The 17,664-nt window shown below is 41.1% G+C and overlaps 1 protein-coding gene across 18 annotated transcripts in view; it reads right to left on the bottom strand.

Annotated features, from left to right (window-relative positions):
* MICAL3 (microtubule associated monooxygenase, calponin and LIM domain containing 3) overlaps positions 1–17,664 on the bottom strand; it is a 174,134-nt gene that overhangs the window by 39,838 nt on the left and 116,632 nt on the right. For 16 of the 18 annotated variants that reach the window (XM_059848075.1, XM_059848076.1, XM_059848074.1 and 13 more), the window contains 2 exons: positions 7,638–7,833; positions 3,113–3,339 (listed from right to left, as the gene is read on the bottom strand). In XM_059848075.1, coding sequence (XP_059704058.1) covers positions 3,113–3,339; positions 7,638–7,833 — 423 coding nt within the window. Of the gene's footprint in view, positions 1–1,904; positions 1,995–3,112; positions 3,340–7,637; positions 7,834–17,664 lie in introns of all 18 variants that reach the window. The other 2 variants (XM_059848091.1, XM_059848077.1) reach the window with 2 other exon arrangements.

The raw sequence follows: 17,664 nt of genomic DNA, 5'->3' as shown, positions 1-17,664 counted from the left end.
AATGTTTGAAGGAAACAATACACATTAGCAGCATTTAAAGCTTGCATTCATTATTTCCTGCTGTCTCATTTTAACAAGTTCCTCTCTCCCAGCCATGTTTTTCCCAGACATGACAAAGTGTTTGGGATTTCCATTTCAGGAATGACTATGTGTGAGATTTGGCATTAAAACCGCAGAAGAAACAGGCAGAAGGAACTGCAGGAAGGACAGAATCAGCAGATGGTCATTAAAGGGAAAGGGGCTCAGAGGCACAAACCCAAATGCAGAGCAGGATTCACAATGTAGCCAAGGATTCTGCAGCTTTATTTCTCTGTTGCCTCACCAGAGTGTTTTTGTGTCAATTACAGAACCACAAGGGCTACCAGAGGCGCTGGCCATCCTGCAGGGACAGGAGCCTGGGCTGTCCTCGCTCCGTCCCAAAGCGCTCGCATGCAGCCCCCAGGATGAGTAGAGTTAGCGCTTGCACCAACACACAAAGGTCTGTGTTAAAAGGTTTAGGTTTGCCAGCAGGGGCTGAGAAGTACAGAGTCACTCAGCAAGGCTTGGAAAGAGCAGGTCCCACATGATCTGCATGTTTTCAAGTGGATTGCTCTGGGATTTAGACCACTGTAACCTACACACCTTAAGTTTTTCCACAGAGGCTTGAGCCTGTCCTGTCCCTCTCACCTTTTCCAATAAATAACGAGCAGCACAGCCAGACATGAAGGGCTGCTGCTTGGCCTAGAGGCAAACCTAACACTTCTTTAATGTCTAAGTGCTTGAGAATTTCAAACAACATGTGGCTCAGCCTTTCCGCAGGGCTGCCTGCTAAGCTTTGCAGGAAGCTGAACATTAATTGCACTTAGATTTGGAGTGGTAGCTTTCCTCCATTTCCACTGCAGCAGCAGCACTTTATAAGCTGTGGGCAGGCTCAACGTTTTCACTATATTGGCTCAGGGTTTTCACTTCATTGGAGTAAGGAGCCACCTGCAAACCAACTCCTTAAGAGTCAGGTCAGAAGCACCCTGGCAACTGCAACAGGGGGACCTTCTTCAGGTATGCCCTTCAGCCACCTTACTAATACTTCTCATTCTTATCACAGAAAAGTTAGATGACAAAAAAGTCAAATGCTTCTTCCTTTTTTTTTTCTCTCTTGGAAAACAAAAAAAAAAAAAGCTGGAAGCTAAGCTACTGTTATTACAACCATCAGCTGTAAAATATGCAGTTTGATAACTGCATATGCTCCCTTACATGCAGGAAGGCACTTGGATTTTCCTTTTATATATTCTGGCTCTGATGAACCACATTGAGGGAATAAGGGGTTAATAAGCTATTGGGACCATGTGTTACAAAAAAACCAAAAATAAACTGCAAGAGAATGCATCATGGAAAAATGACACAATCAGTTAGATTTGAATGTCTGATTAATTTTATGACCATTATGTAACTGTTTGAAGAATCTTGAGGGATTGCTGTAGCTTGATTAGTTTCCTTCCAGACTCTCCCCACAGACAGACACACACACAGAGGACAACAAAAAAAGCAACTTTGCTGACACAAGCAGTCCAAAGGCAGTACTTCTGATGTGTCCCATGTGTCTGAGATAATGCACAGGTGCAAGTAGTCTGCATGTGTAGAACAAATCTGATACTCCTTATTACCTGGAAGTCACTGTTCATGCAAATTACAGCAGCAAAATTGTTCAGGTTTTCTATAAATCCTGAGGTACTTGGCAGCTTTATCACCTTCCTAAAACCAGTGGCAACGACAGATCTGATTTATGGCACTTGAACCAGGAGATGAACAAGGGCTACTGAATCAGTTTTGAGGGAGCTGGTAACACAATGAAATAAAACACAGAAACTCTTCATGTGGGACCTGCTCTTTAATACCTTCCCCTGGAAGTGGAGACAGTGTATGGGTACCTTTATGTGTACCCGAGTCCTCTTCATCTGAGAGACGTTGAAGCCAGAGGCCTTGCTGCAGCTCTCTCTCCCAAGGGTTATACTCCCCCTCTACAGCAGAGGGAAGCACACATCCACATTTAGCACCAGGCACACGTGTACACACACAAGCCATGGAGAGAGGGAAAGAGAGAAAGAGAGAGGACAGGATCAGAAAGAGAGACTGCCTGGAAATGCTGCAGCTCCCCGTACTCCCGCTGTGTTCCAAGCGCCTGGCAGGAAAACTGCTCAAATGAAACAACACCAGTCCAAGAACACACAGCTCAGCAGGCTGAACACACAACATACATGTTGTCATACTCATAAAGAAGTCTTGGTTTCCACAGACTTCACTCATGGACATTCAGCTCCTAGGTTGAGAAGGTAGCCAAGGAGCCTGCTGAGCTCATCAACGACACTGCTACTAAGACTCAACACACTGGACCTCTGCTGGCAGTAGGCAGCCAAAGACCTTTACAAAAAAGCTCTTTGGAGTCTACAAGTCTCCTCAAAAAGGAAATGTGAGTATAAAGACAAAGACGAGAGCAGTGAGAAATTTGGCATGGTGGTGAAACACTGGAAACATGTCTATTCGGAGCACAAACTTTGCATTTTGATGACTGAGACAAACACAGGGGAAGGAGTCTTTCCCTAAAGTTTTCCACAGAAATCTTTCAAAGCTAAAATGGGAACTACCTGAACTCCTATCAAAGCCATCTTTTAACTAGGGAGAGCTAGAAGCACCTTCTTGTGCACTGCCCTGCTGACAGTGACAGGGCACTGCCCCTTAGTGAGGCACTCTAAAACTGAAAACACTGCAAGCACAATGCTTCCAGTTCCTGCTGTCAGAGAACAAAGGGCACATTCAAATCTAATTCCAAATAATTATAAAAACCAACCATAAGCCAATACAGCAGCACAAGGCTGTGAATTGACATGCTGGCATGGTGTATGGGAAGCACATTGTGTGAGTGCTAGTACTCTAAACTGTCCTGTGGGCAAAGTCCTTCAGAATCCAGAATGAACCACCTTGAGCTTTCCTTGACAATAACTCCCTCAAAAATCAGAGCAACAAAGAAGTGAAAGAAGAAGTAAAGTTTTCCAAGGCAAATCTTTGTTATTTTGCATGGCAAATACTCAACTCATTTTTCCCTGCTGGCTGGCAGAAAGAAAGGATGAACCAAGCTAACCTTCACTTGACTCCTCATCTTCTTCCTCTTCGTATTCTTCCTCCTCATCATCATATTTGTACTCAATCTCATGATTTTGCTCAGCCTCAATCTCTTCTTCACTCTTTCCCTTCAGGAGGGCGTGAATACGCACAGCCTCTTTCCATGGCACACCACCCAGGTCTGAAGGGGGTTGCTGTTCATCATCTTCCTCTTCATCCTCCTCCTCCATCTCAGATTCTGAACTACTGTAAGGTTTTAGGAAAAGGAAAAAAAAGATTATATTGCTAATAATAAATAATAACATTAAAGAATATGAAGTCAATGTTTTCTTGATCAGTCTTAGATCACTAACAAGTCATTTCAACACACATAAGCCTAAAACATAACACTGATTTTCAGCTTTCAATGTTTCATAGGCTTTCTAGAGACAGCATCACCTGCAGGCTGCAGTATGGTCTTTTAAAGAAGGAGAGGCAGCAGAAAAGTGCCTCTAAAGCCAAGTGCAAATATTTGTGCAGCATTTATTGTTACAGTTCAAGACAATTGAATACAACAGAAAGAAACTATTTTCTTCATATCACATTGCACTTGATAAATTGGTGCAGGAGCTCTTCACAGCATCAGAATGTAGAAGGCCATGGCTTTGATACAGCAGCTACTGCTAAGATACCTAAGATGATTTTGGCACTTGGTCCTGTGAACCAGAGCAGTCTTTGGGAGTAGAAAGAATACAAAACACATCAGGCAAAGGATACAGCATGTGAACTAAGGAGAGATGGAGGAAAAAACCAAAAAAATCTTCACTTTTCTGCATCACAGACAGAAATATGTATCCAATTAAGTACACAGTGTACATGGTGGCAAGAAACTGTAGGAAGCAGTGCAAAGATAATTACAGTAATGAGATTATTATTCCCACAGCAAAGTCAAAACCATGCAAAGCAATAAATTATTAATGCCTTTCAGAAATGACCTCTGTTTAATTCTAGCAGTTTCTAAGCATATGCAGCAGGGGCAGGAAATGTAACCACTCATTCAGTGACATTTAATCTAGGTCACTCTTACATGCCAGACTACCTAGAGGGACTGAGGAGAAAGATGGCTGCATTTGTCACTGGAAAATGAATGAGGACTACAAAACCCTCACAGATCCTCTCTGCAGGGTCAAAAGGTGCTCCAGCTTGGTTTTACCTGAATAGACCATTGTCACAAGAGAACTGGATTTATTAGAGCAACTGTTGGATACTTCCCCTATAAATCTTAAAAGGCCCAATTCATCTGACTGAAGGATAAAACTATTTGTGAATAATTAAAGTTTGGGTGAATAATCTGAGAACAGTATTTCTGCTGCTTCCTTATGCCCACTATCACTGGCTTTGGCAGAACCCATTCCATATAGACAATAAAAGGGAAAACCAACAAGTAGAAAGTAATGAAGGTTATACTTCATGTGGGTCTATAAAATACAACTTGTACAGTTGTACTATCTTATTTACATAATTTTATTCATCTACCAGTCTGAGAGCCTATTTTTGATAGCAAATCTAGTAAGGAAAACACTGTTAATGCTCGGATTGTCACACAATTCTGTCCATAGGCTCTTATATTCTTCTCACTGGTCTGCATAGAAATAACATTATTTTGCTCAAATTACAAGCCACTTTTTCACAGCATAAACTCAACAGTTACTTTTAACATGCTGCCTGATTTTCACATGTGAAATACTGAATACAAACACTGTTGGCAAGCCATGGGCTTGGTGCATGGAGACCAGAGCACACTCCAAAGGCTTTATGCAGATATTGTCACAGAGATTAAAAATGATGCTCCCCTTCTCCCTGATTTACTTTCCCACCCTTTGGTTTGGAAATAAACCTGACAGGTGCTGCATGCTGGGGGCTTGGTGTGCTGTCAATAAGGTTTAGTGCTGCTCAAATTGTTGCCATGGGTGCTGAACAGGATGAGCTGCTGCTCTTCCACCAGCCAGCTTATCGCATGGAGGAGTGACGACACAAATTCTTCACCACACAGCTCACTTCACCTTCTTTGGCTTTTATTTATCACTTGGCTTTTGTTTGACCTTTGAATACTGAGAAATGAGAAGCTGAAAGACAGCAGTGAGAGATGGCCTGGTAGAGTGAGCATTCCTTTTAGCATGGAAACCCTGTGCAGTAGGAATTCATTCAACAGCTGAAATTTTATTTTTCTATAAAGCAGAAATCAAAGACCAAGGTAGGTTGCTCCATAGAATTTGAATAAGCAGTTGAGTATCTAATTAGAAAAAGGTGTATGTACAGATTTAGTGCTGAGGAACTGAAACCTAAACTGTGGCAATGAATCTCTTTCCTTGCCATAAAGACCTATATAGCAGAAGCTATCCTATGACACTCCTCTGAAAGGCCACAGGACATGACACCCAAACTGGAGATAGCACACTGGGGGTTACTGCAACTTAAAGGCAATCAATAAGGCATGTAAATGCTTCCCACACCTCAGACTAGTGTGTAGTCTGGGTTTAGTTGCTTAATTGATACTTTTTCTTATTGAAAATTAAATAAGATTAACTCTCTTTTGAAAAACTGTACTTTAAATGCTGTTTCCCATAAACTTTCTCGGCAGTGTGTGTGTGATGGGAAGCTGTACACCAAAATGTGAGGTCTCTGCCTGATTTCTATCTGCCACCTAAGTGAACCCTGAAAGCCCAACCCATCCTTTGTAAGACATGGAGGGAACAGAGAGTTCCCATCTCCTCTGCCTGCTCCTAACCCTGCAGCGCTGCACCAAGACAGTGAAGATGATTAAATCAGGGCCTTGGTTGGCTTGTTGCAGGAGTCAAAACTATTTTTTTTGTTACTGAAAAAGTAGTCAGACTTCTTCCCTTTTTTTTCTTCTTTGCAGTTTTTTCATCTTTGCAGTCTATCCATGGAGTGGATACAGCTGGACAGAGGATACCCAATAGCTACACCTCTTAGAAAATTCTCCCTCTGCTGTCTCTGATATTTGGCCCACACAGCCTCGTCCATTTTCTGAGTAAACTGCTTCCATATTTGGATTTGGAATATAAATTCTTCCAGGTAAAACTGACAGGGAATTTGATGTATTTCCTCTTTTCTCCTTATGATAGAATGTGAGTTGCCCATGCTGGTTCTCACATGGAAAATTGTACAATGCAGTCTATTACAGACAGAAATATTCATACTGATAACATGTTATAGGGATGAATGTAGGACAAAAAGAACTAAATGTAACACCCTACAAAACAAAAACCAAATTTGCTAACCTAATAGTGTACTGCCCTCAATCTCCAGAATCTCACAAAACACCTCTTGGCAATAATCATCAGCTTCATACCAAAATGCCAAAACTGCACTTTTAAAACTAATTCTTGGCCTCGGTAAGTTTTCTGCCATTTATTGAGCAGGCCTATTGTGTCCTGATTTATTGAAATCAAGACAAAGAGTAACAACAGTCAATAGCTCTACACTTTTGTTTTAGAGGTAGAAACATAGAGCAGTAAAAAGCCCTGATCATCAATGCTTATATTGTCATAGTTGATATAATTCCTAAACCTGAGCAGGTAACTAAAGGAAGGATGAGTTAAGAAAATATGGTTTGCATCTCCCAAAAAAAGGCCAAGATTATTCAATTTTTCATACAGACCTAAATCTGCAGGCAATTCATACACAGAATATGTAAGTTTCAGGAAAAAAACAACAGCCTTTTCTGAGCTTATTTCAAGGCTGCTGGACAGACTCAGAGATGAAAAGGTAAGGGCTGCTATTGCTACAAAGACAAGTAGATGAGAAACTGCAAAAGTGTGTGATTGACTATAAAGTTCATGAGCATTCTTCCTCAAGGATTTCCTCTCAGTGATTCTTGCAAGAACTGTTTCTACTTCTCTACCTACATGGACGTGGATCCTGGTATGCTTGCACAGAATTTTGCATATAAAGAGAAATTCATGAAGGTGCAACACATTTATACACCTTCATTTTATTACCATGAAGGTACAACACATTTATACACCTTCATTTTATTACCATGAAGGTACAACACATTTATACACCTTCATTTTATTATCATGAAGGTACACATTTTTCAACAGCCCCAGCTATTGCTTCCCATTAATACCTCTCAGGCATTGCACCAGCATTCAGTCAGGATTACATGTGTGTCAAGCCTAAATCTTGAAACCAAACATGGTTTTGAATTGCAATGCAAAGCATACAGAAAAGAAGGTAACTTTGGAAACCCCTTCCATTTGAATGCATGTTCTGTTTGCTCAAAAGACTCACTTACCTTTGATACAATTGAAAACTTAAATTTAAAAACCCCCTCCAATTTAGAACTTAATCTCATGGTATTACAGTGCTACAGGTGTCTTCTGATAGTAGTGAGCCATTGAGAACAGAAAGTACAAGATGAAAAGTCTGTGTGTCTCAAAAGCTTTAGAAAGCGCAACATGGTAAATAGTTAAAGAAAAAGGAAAGGCAAAGAAAGCTGGGATGGGTGCAGAAAAAGCTGCTGGGCAATGTGTGCTGACCTGCTGGGCACGTCCTCTTCTGTCCCTTTGTCCAGCACACTGCTCAGGTTGTGCTCTGCCAGTGTCTCCTCGGGGACCTCCTCCAGCTCCTCCTCGCGCTGCAGGGACAGCCGGTAGTTCTCCAGCTCGATGCGCTCCGGAGTGCCCCGCAGCCGCTTGGCCAGGCTGGGCTCCTCCAGCCCATTCACACTGGGACCTGAGGACAAGCCAGGCAATAAACAACAAGTGCAGCAGTCAGAAATTCACATATTTAAGAGAACTGAGCATTTGGGAGAAAAGGGGCACGAGGCAGAGGGAGGTAAATAAAGCGAGAGAATACCTTACGTCATTATCCTGTTCGCCACTACTGGGAGGCCAGACTGCAAAAGGGAATCTTAGTGGTTTTGGCTAATAGATGCTAAAAAGAATGTTAAATGTCCTAGCTGAGAGAGGAAATAGGGCCATTTTAGCTGCAAAAACTAGAGATGCAATGAAGTCTCTGTGGGGAAGGCCTGGGCACAGGCTGGATGCATTATTTGAGTCACAGAAGGAATGCTACAGGGCAACCCTGCTGTGTGTTAAAACTGGCACCAGCCAAGGGAAATCTACAGAGTTAAGGAGCAAGACAATATTGTTACTACTTAAAGATGAGGGAAAGAATGAAAAAGGCTGAATTTTAAAACTTTTAATAGACTTGAGTTGATTTACTTTTCAATCAGAATTTTTAATGAAATGAATCACAGGGACATATCTCAGAGAGACATTTCCAAGCAAAAATCCCAGAAATCCCCAGAAATTGCAAGGATATGTGAACCAGACAGTTGTAGAAAAGTATTGAGAAGCTTCATTCACAGTAGCACTCAATGAATTTTATTCTATCCTGCTTTCATCCACTTATTTTTTAAATTGCAATATTTTATCTTGAATACCACACCACTGTTGACCCCTTACCCATATTTCCATGCTTTTGTTTTGCTTTGCTAAACAAACCATGCCTTCTTCTCACTGAAGATAAGCTCTTCAGTGCTCTGATCATTCCCTAGGTCTCTGCACCTGTCCCAGTTTGGATCAATCTTTCCAGAACCTGGGGGATCAAAAGTGAACGTGGCTTTCCAGATGAGACTTTATCAGCGTAACACACAGCCCTGCCACAAATCTCTTATCTGACACATGCTGAGAACACACCTGCCTATTTATATGTCACATAATACTGGTGGCTTTTATGATGCTTAGCTCTTTCTCCTTCTTTGCTTTCAACTGATGAGCACTTTGTTGGTAGCCAAAATTCTCAATATCTTCTTAGTGCATGATCTGGTACTTTCCACTATTACATTGCTAAGTTTAATCTTACAGTTGGCAACATTTTGCAGTTCTTAGTGAATGATGTGCCTGCCCTCCTCTGCATTGATGAGGATTTGGAACTTTAATTCAGCCCTGAATTTCATTAGCAGATTTTTTCCTTTGTTTTTTGTTTTTTTTTTTTTTTTTGGCCGGCAACCTTAATGACACTATTACAAAGATCAGTCCCCAGATCACTTTTGGGACACTGCATAGTCTGTACGTGACATCCAGCCCCCTCATTTCCTCCTTTAATAAAACCTCTCATCTCTAATTTAGTCCAGCTTCTTAGCTACTCACACTTCATGTACTACTCCCCCATTTTATCCAGTTCCAATAATTATTTCCATGTGTCAGCATTCCTGTGCTTTGCTCAAGTCCAGACTGTTCAAATGCACTACAATTTCCCTCATGGAGGAATTAGTTGTCAATAAAAGCTGTCAAGCCAGTCCAGCACAGTCTCTGGTGAGACCATGCCACATTTTATAGCACTTACCTGCATGAGATCAAAGGACTTCCCTTGCAGAACTAGCAGGTTTTAGTTATTCCTTAAAAGCTGTTACACCTACTGTTTAACTGATATATACTTGTTCAGATCACTTTTTAAAGTTTTTTATTTGTTTTGTTTTCTTTTTAGTTTATCTGCAGGACATACTTCTGTTACCCAGTGGTCCATAGTATTTCCTGAATGAGACAGTCAAAGTACATCAGGACAGCTTGATTTAATCACAAATTGTTACCACAAAGTTCACAATTTCGTTTTACACTTCTCCCACTCTTCTGAGACAGACTTTTTGCTTCATTGTATTACTCTTCATTTCCCAATCCTACTGCACACTGACTCTGGCTCCCATATCTATCTGGATTTATTATAAACAAGTTTGCATTTTATGTTAGCTCCATCTTCACTATGAACACACTTCTGTTTTCCCTTACCTTGCTTTTACTTACATGCCTGCAAAACAGAGCTCTTTGCTTTGCTCTCCTTTGCAAAGCCTAACCCAGCAGGAGCTTTGGCAACCTTTACTTTATCCTCACACATTTTAACCTCCAAGACAGTTTTTGTTTCCTTTCTTCATCCTCTGTAGTTTCTCACTTTATTCCTAACAGATTTTGGGTTTTTTTCCAGGACAATTACTCAGTACCACCTTCATATTTCACACAAAATGACACAGGTCCTTACATAATTACTGGCATCTATCTCCAATCCCCATCCTCAGAGATAAAATCTCGAGGACAACTGCCAGAAGTGTTTTTTCTCTCTTCCTTAGTATGATTTAACCCTTCCATGATGTGGGCAAGTGGCTGCCATGCCTTTAGCTGGAACTCCAGAGCTTGTTCATGGTATAAACAAATAAGCTTGGTCAGGTGGCAACACTGCCCTGCATTTCCAGGGATACTGTGGTCTCCACCTTTCCTGCTGCTAAGCCTTCTGTTGTGCTTTGGCTTGCCAAGTTTAGTGGAACTGAACTGCCTTTTTCACTGGGATTCACTCTTTTTCATTCTCTCTCTCTGGTGATACCAACTCAGCCAAATTTATTTATTTTTTTATGTTACATTACCCAGCCCTGAGTTCACAGTACCAGGGGAACTGACCTCGAATTTTGCTCTGCCACTTTGGCTGACAGTAGAAAAAAACAGGACTCTGGGTAACATAGTAACACCAAGGTCAGGGAAAACAAACAAGGAATATATTAAAAAAGGCTTTGTACTACTCAGAACTTTTTTATACACATGGAGTCATCAGCAAGGCTCAGCTACTTTAATAGGAATGTCTTTCCACAAGCTGTTTTTAACTTACTCTCTTCTGATGCAAACCCTGACACAGCTGCAAAGTTCACAATAAAAAGAATTCTGCAAACCAAAGAACAAGAACTTCTATCTGTCTGATATTACTTCACTCCTTTTGTTTTCTAACCATCTTAGGGGCTTTTTGTCAGCCTTTTCAAAGAAAAAAACCAAACAAAACCCAAAACAACCAAACCCAAACAAACAAATAATTGCCATATAATTAAATTAAATGGAGTAGAGTTCTTTTAAAAAAGGCTGTTGCAATATTCCAATACCTACTGTGGGGAGAAAGACTGGCAGCAACCACTGCTAGGTACAGAAGGACTGAAAATCAAGCTGACATCTGTTTAAGTGCATTTCATGAACATATATGAACCTTCAGGTAAGTTTTTCAAAACACAAAGCATCACTGCCCTTCTCATCACAAACACCCAGTGTAATTGGGACACAGAGGATGAAACAAATCCTGCCACAGCACAAACTGTAAGTGGGAGTGACTTAATGTAACTGTGCTAAAAAATCATAAAAGATAGAAAATCAACCTGAACTTTAATGTAAAAAGATGTGGTCAAGCCAAGATGTCCTGTGAGCTTGACAAGCACTCCATGCCTCAAAATCTCAAAGTAGAAAGGGCACTCCCAGCACTTTCTCTTACAATTGATATATCCATATACTTGAGATGTAAAAGTTGTCACATCTCTCCAGTCTGCCAAGAAAACAGCTCTGCATCAGAGAATATGTTACAGAAACTAAACTGACCACCAGTTTAAGCACGGGATTCCTACGAATTTGCACTACACAGATTATTTAGTTTATTTCACATATTAATTTTGTTCCTAAAAGATGTCTGTTTCTAAAAGATATCATGCATTTAGCAAATCTGGCTGTCTGCAAAGCCACTGCTCAGCTTGTTACCAAATATGAAACAAGAGAAATACTAGTGATAGCCATGCACCATGAAGCCATCAACTATCAGAAGGAAAAGCACTGCACTTCACAAACTTACACAAGAGATGAAAGTAAGTGTGAGATACACTGAAGTGTTCAGATGAGGGACAATTCTCCTATTTTATACTCTAAAGTTCACACCAACTAATTTGATGCCATAATCAAAAAAACCCCAGAAAAACACTACAATAAAATTTAAATAAGACCGAGGAATTCTGAAGCTCACCACCTACTCTCATTTCTCCCTCATATATATAAGTGAAGTCTATTCCAACACAGTTCTTGTAGACCTAAAGTCCCTCTGGAGGGGAAAGCTGCCTCTCTTTAATCAATACACTGCATCCCCCAAACTGTTCAGAGTGCACCCAGCCAGAACCTCACCTTCCACCTGGTCTCTGCTTCTGGGCCCACAGAGACAAAAGTCAGCAACCATTCACAGGTGAGAAAAAAGGCTGCCATGGCTGCATCAGCCAGGAGAAAAGCTGTGTTACTACCCAGAGAGGGGAGCTACCTCAAAGCCAAGTGTAGCTTCTTGAACAATCAACTGATCAGCTAAAAATCCACAAACAACATCCAAAATAGGACACATTTTAAAATCTGACTCTTTGGAAGAGTCAGTGGGCCATGAACATTACACAGATCATCTGAAGGGAGCTGTTTTTCTTAGCAGGACAGGCTGCTTAGCTGCTGCATGAAAGCTGCCAGAGCCCTTAATTTATCTCAGCTTTGACAGAGCTTGCCTCCTGAAATGATAAGTGTCTGATCAGAGATAACATTCCTAACAGAACTGCTCCTTGCCTGCATGAGTGTGTCCTATTCTGGCAATTCCTGGAAGGCTTGAGAAGCTCCTCTTGAGAGAGGATCCTATCTCAACTCACCTCCAGTATTACCTTGTTCTGTAAAATCTACCCATTATTCCCACAGGCCTGATGAAATCCTGCCAAGGTTACTCCTTGACACGACATTTCCATGCTGAAGATGCAGGAGAGAACTGTGAATCTGAGAACAATGAGTTCTTCCCAAAGGGAAAATACCTGTCTATTTTACTAGAAGCTGTTTTTCAATTACCATGCAGTACCTCTAGACTTGCTTTTCTTAGCTTGCTATCTCATTATCTCACTAAGGTGCATGTCATCTCTTGTCCAGCATTTTGCACAGACTTAGCTGTAGCCTTGGGGAATTATGGAAATTCAAATAATGGAGTCTACTCTGAAACACCTGCAAAAGGGGGAAGGAATTAATACACTCTCAGGAAAATCTTCATTATGGATTTCCCAAAGCTTGTGGTTTTGTGGTCATGTGAAACACTGTACCTGTTTGTTTCCACTTGTCTTTTCCAAACACTTCAATTACTTCTACCTCCACACAATTGTTTGAGAACTGTGTCAGGTAAAACAAACCCTATAGAAACAGCAGCATATTGCCTGTGACCAAGTACTGAAAAGGAAGATGGAAACTTTTCCAGGGGAGTTAAAAAGTGATGCAGTGACCTCTGAGTTTGAAATGCTGGAAGTCCTCATATTCCTTGCAATTAATTTCTAAGAAATACCTTTTGGGGTAAGGTTTCTGAAGTGTGTTATCAATTCAGCAAACATTATCAGTGAGGTATAGAAAAGGCAGCAAACAAGCTCCAGCAGTATTCTTAGCTTCTCATTTTTCATCTGTGTCCATGTCACACTGGGTTTCAGGATTTTTCCTAGAAGTTTCACCCTCACCCACTTCAGTTCCACTAACTGCCTGTTTGTATTCCAACTCCACTTCTCATCCAAGGGCCTCAAAAGGCTTTACAAGTACTAGCACACTAAAACAAACCTATTTTGGAAGTAGGTAAGTACTGTAGAGGCACTGCACAAGTCCAGACACAGAGATTAAATACCAGCAAGGCAATCTCACAACAGTCTGGTGGCAGTGCCAAAAACAGGATCCAGAATGCACAATGCCAAGCACTTCACTCTCAACTTCACTTCAAGTCAAGAAAAAACACTTTTGATGTAAGGAAGTGCCCAGCACTGTGTGCACAATAAAAGAGGAAATCTTGGTATTGAGGTTCATTGTTAGATGCTGCACACATTCAAACAGTAAGTCATTTAAATAAGTGCAACTGATTTCTTCTGAAATCCTTGCCTTAACCCTCTCAAAAATTATTATCTAGACAGTGTTAAAAATTTCTGTACTGCACAGCAACAGATACATAAACCATGTCCATGGCTATTCTGAATGGACTGCAGAAGGGTGTAAAAGGGAATGGATTTTTTAAGGGTTAGTAAGAAGGTCAAAGTCTTAAGTCTGGATTCATCTGCCCTTTTACATTTATCTTCTCTTTTAGGAAATTTCTCCAGGAAACCTCTGGCAAGAGCCCAACAGACCTGCTGCATCCTTGTCAGTGCCTGTTTGCACAGCCTCACATCATGAGCTGCAGAACTGCACATTTCCTGGTAGGACACCCTGAATTTGGACAAGCACATCCTCAAAGGCAAAAGGAGCAATGCAACACCTCCTCAAACAAACACAAGAACAAATTTATTTGACTCTAAATACTTCACAGTATCCTGGTTTGGGCTGGGATGGAGTTAAATTTCTCCTAGTAGCTGCTACCATGTTTTGGGTTTGGTGTGATGTAACATTGGTGACAGGCTGATGTTTTGGCTGTTGCTAAGCAGTGCTCACCCCGAGTCAAGGACTTTGCAGCATCTCATGCTCTGCCAGTGAGCAGGTGCACAAAAAGCTGGGAGGGAGTGTGGCCAGGGCAGCTGACCCCAAATGGCCAAAGGGATACTCCATCCACAAAATGTCATGGCCAGAACATAAACTGGGGGAGCTGGCCAGGAGGGACTGATAGCTGCTCAGGGATCAGCTGGAAGCCAGTCAGTGGGTGGTGAGCACACTGCATGGTGCATCAGTTGTTCTTTGGGGTTATTCTTCTCATTCCTTCCTTTTCATTACAATTATTGTTATTGTTGTTATTCATTGTATTTGCTGGGATGCCCCAATGAAGGCAGGAATGATGCATCTGACTCCATGTTCTCAGAAGGCTGATTTATTACTTTATTATATTACATAATATTAAAGAATACTATACTAAAGAACACAGACAAGATACTTACTGAATGCTAAAAAGATAATAATGAAAACTTGTGACTCTTTCCAGAGTCTCAACATAGCTTGGCCCCAATTGGCCAATGAGTGAAAACAACTCTCAGCAGAATCCAATGGAACAATCACCCATGGGTAAACAATCTCCAAACACATTCCACACGAGCACAACACAGGAGAAGCAATGAGATAAGAATTGTCTTCCTTTTCTCTGAGGCTTCTCAGCTTCCCAGGAGAAAAATCCTGGGCGAAGGGATTTTTTCAGAGAATGTGAATGCCACAGTTTTTATTATAATATTCTACTTTGTTTCAATTATCAAACTGTTCTCATCTCAACCCACCCATTTTACTTTCTGATTCTGCTTCCCACAGCTGTGTGGTACTTAGCTGCCAGCTGGGGATAAACCATCACAAGCAGTCATCAAATGTCAATGTTACTTTGATACAAGGCCTCAACTTTCTCTCTTACTATGGTAGGGTGTTCCCAAGCCCTCAGGAAGCCTAAATTACTCAGCTGTACTATGAAGCCATTACATCTTGAGTTTTCTGATGTTTCTCATTTGATCCATAACACATTCTGCTAAATATAAAAGGCCTGAACTCAGAGAGGACAGGATGATAAGAAAAACAAAGTCTATTCATAAGCAAGATACCCAGAATTCAAAATGTGCTCAGACCTGAAGATAGCCCTCCTGAAACTGTTCTGCAATGCACATGTACCAATCCTAACAGTAAATACTAACTAAACTTCCTAGAAGATGCATTCTATTGAATCAAAGCTCTTGGGAATTGTAAATACAATTTACAAACTGGCTTATGCTGGACCTAATCAACAAAACTGTCCTTAAATTGACAAGCAACCAACATTCTCAAGACCTCTGCTACCATGTCAGGCTCCATCCTCACACCATCAGACTAGAAATTCTCCCCAGCAAATTGGGGACCTAAACAGAGAAAGGGGGAAATTAAGCTGTACAGAGAGAAAGGTGTTTAATCAAAAAACCATCTGGTGCAGAAGTACCCAGTAGAGTTATCAAATAACCACTTCTGGTGCTGGCCAGGATGTTTTACAGCATGAATTCAGCAGTACATGAAATAAAAATCAGTGAGATGTTCATATCTACTGGTCCCCTAAGCAAAGAAGAGCAGAAAGCCTCCCCCAAACTACTATAATGTGTATAGGAACAGCTGACAGATAAAATACTCAAGGGATTCTGAAACAGGCAGCCCAGAAACAAACACATGAAGGTGCAAGTCCTCCTCCACACATTCCACAACATCCAGCTAGAATTGAGTTCTCAGATACTGTCTGTAAATGTGGAGGCTTGTTCTCTTCATAATAGTGAATATTAATAGGACTGACTAATGAAATTGAAAACTCACACATTTGTCTTATGAGTGTTGCAATGCTTTGCCCCACTACCCCTCCCGTTATTTTCATTAAAACAGACTTCTGGAATTCCCAAAACAGACACTGACAAAACAGTTGCTTACTGCATCAGTAGGGCTGAGTTTAGAACCAGCTGGCAACTGCATTGATCTGACCTTTCTCTGGTTTTAGTGGAAGCAACCAGAAGTGAATATAATTAGCCAGTTTAAGATCAAGGTCATCTGTAAACTATACTTATGTCTTGGAAACAAATAGAAATTCATCTAACTCACAGTGTAAGTTCCCCATATGCAGATGCATGAAGTAGCAGCATTATGTAATGAAGGTCAGGAGTTCAGTATGTGGTTTAACAATACAGAAAAGTTGCCTTCCTTACAGCAGAGGTATAGAATCATCCAGGAGTATAGCTATTTTTGACTCCTGGAAAGTGGCCAGTGTTGTCACTGGTGGGTGGAGAAGAGAATCAGGGGAAAGGAGGTATTAGGTCACCTAATCCAAGCCCCAGGGAACACTGTTAAGCTCAATATTCCTTATTACATCTCTTCTGGCAAGAAAATCTTTGTTTGCACAGAATTCAGTTTTACTGCTGCCCAAACAGGTTTCCAGTCCTAGAGATACAATATAAGTTATGTAGGGATTTTCAGCCTGTTAATCACTCAGGAATACTGGTAAGTCAGTAACCTATTACCAATCATGCTCCATTTTCCTGGTATCATCCAGGATTGTCAGAGCTCTCCCTGGTATTTAGATCAGCTCTATCATATGCTGCCTGGCCTCATTTCCATTCTCTGAAAGAAGCTGAGTGTGGGAAGGCTGAAGAGGACAAAATAACATTACTTTGCTGGCATAAATTTTGGTCTGGAAGCTATTCAAGGTATGGTACATCAAAGAACCACCTGGGTTCTTGATGAAGCACATCCAGGGACTGGCAGGGAGAAAAAAGAAAAGGCCACACTAGATTTTAGAACCACCATGACCTTGGTTAATGAGGTTTCCCACTTTTTGAGTGAAGCATTCTCTTTATTTTTGTTAAGTAACTTAAATATTAATTTTTAAGACTGATTGTCCAGTTATGATCCAAACAGTGCCCCCTTTTATGTTGTTACAAAGAAAGCCTCTGCTATCTTATCTGCTACATAACATTTGGTATCATTTATTCATGGTGGCATCGACCTCTTGCCACTTGTCTGCAGCACAAGTACAATCTGCAATCCCTCTGCAATCTCCCATTCCACTGTGAGGATCAGACAGGTGATGTCTGATCACACCAAGCCAAACCAAAGCTATTTCCACCTAAAAGTAGGAGTGGAATCTTCACTGGCAAGTGCTACAAGCTCAAATCACAGAAGGCAAAGGCAGAGACCAGGAAGATGAAGAAGTGCCCAATGCAGGAGAAGGTTTAGAGGACTCAAGAAGTTCAACATGACCTGTCAACATACACTCACATCCCCAAAAGCCAAACATGTCCTGAGCTGCACCCAAAGCACT

This window comes from Haemorhous mexicanus, chromosome 5 (genome assembly GCF_027477595.1).
Source record: "Haemorhous mexicanus isolate bHaeMex1 chromosome 5, bHaeMex1.pri, whole genome shotgun sequence".
NCBI classification, from domain to species: Eukaryota; Metazoa; Chordata; class Aves; order Passeriformes; family Fringillidae; genus Haemorhous; species Haemorhous mexicanus.
This window is presented reverse-complemented; position numbering and strand designations above follow the sequence as displayed.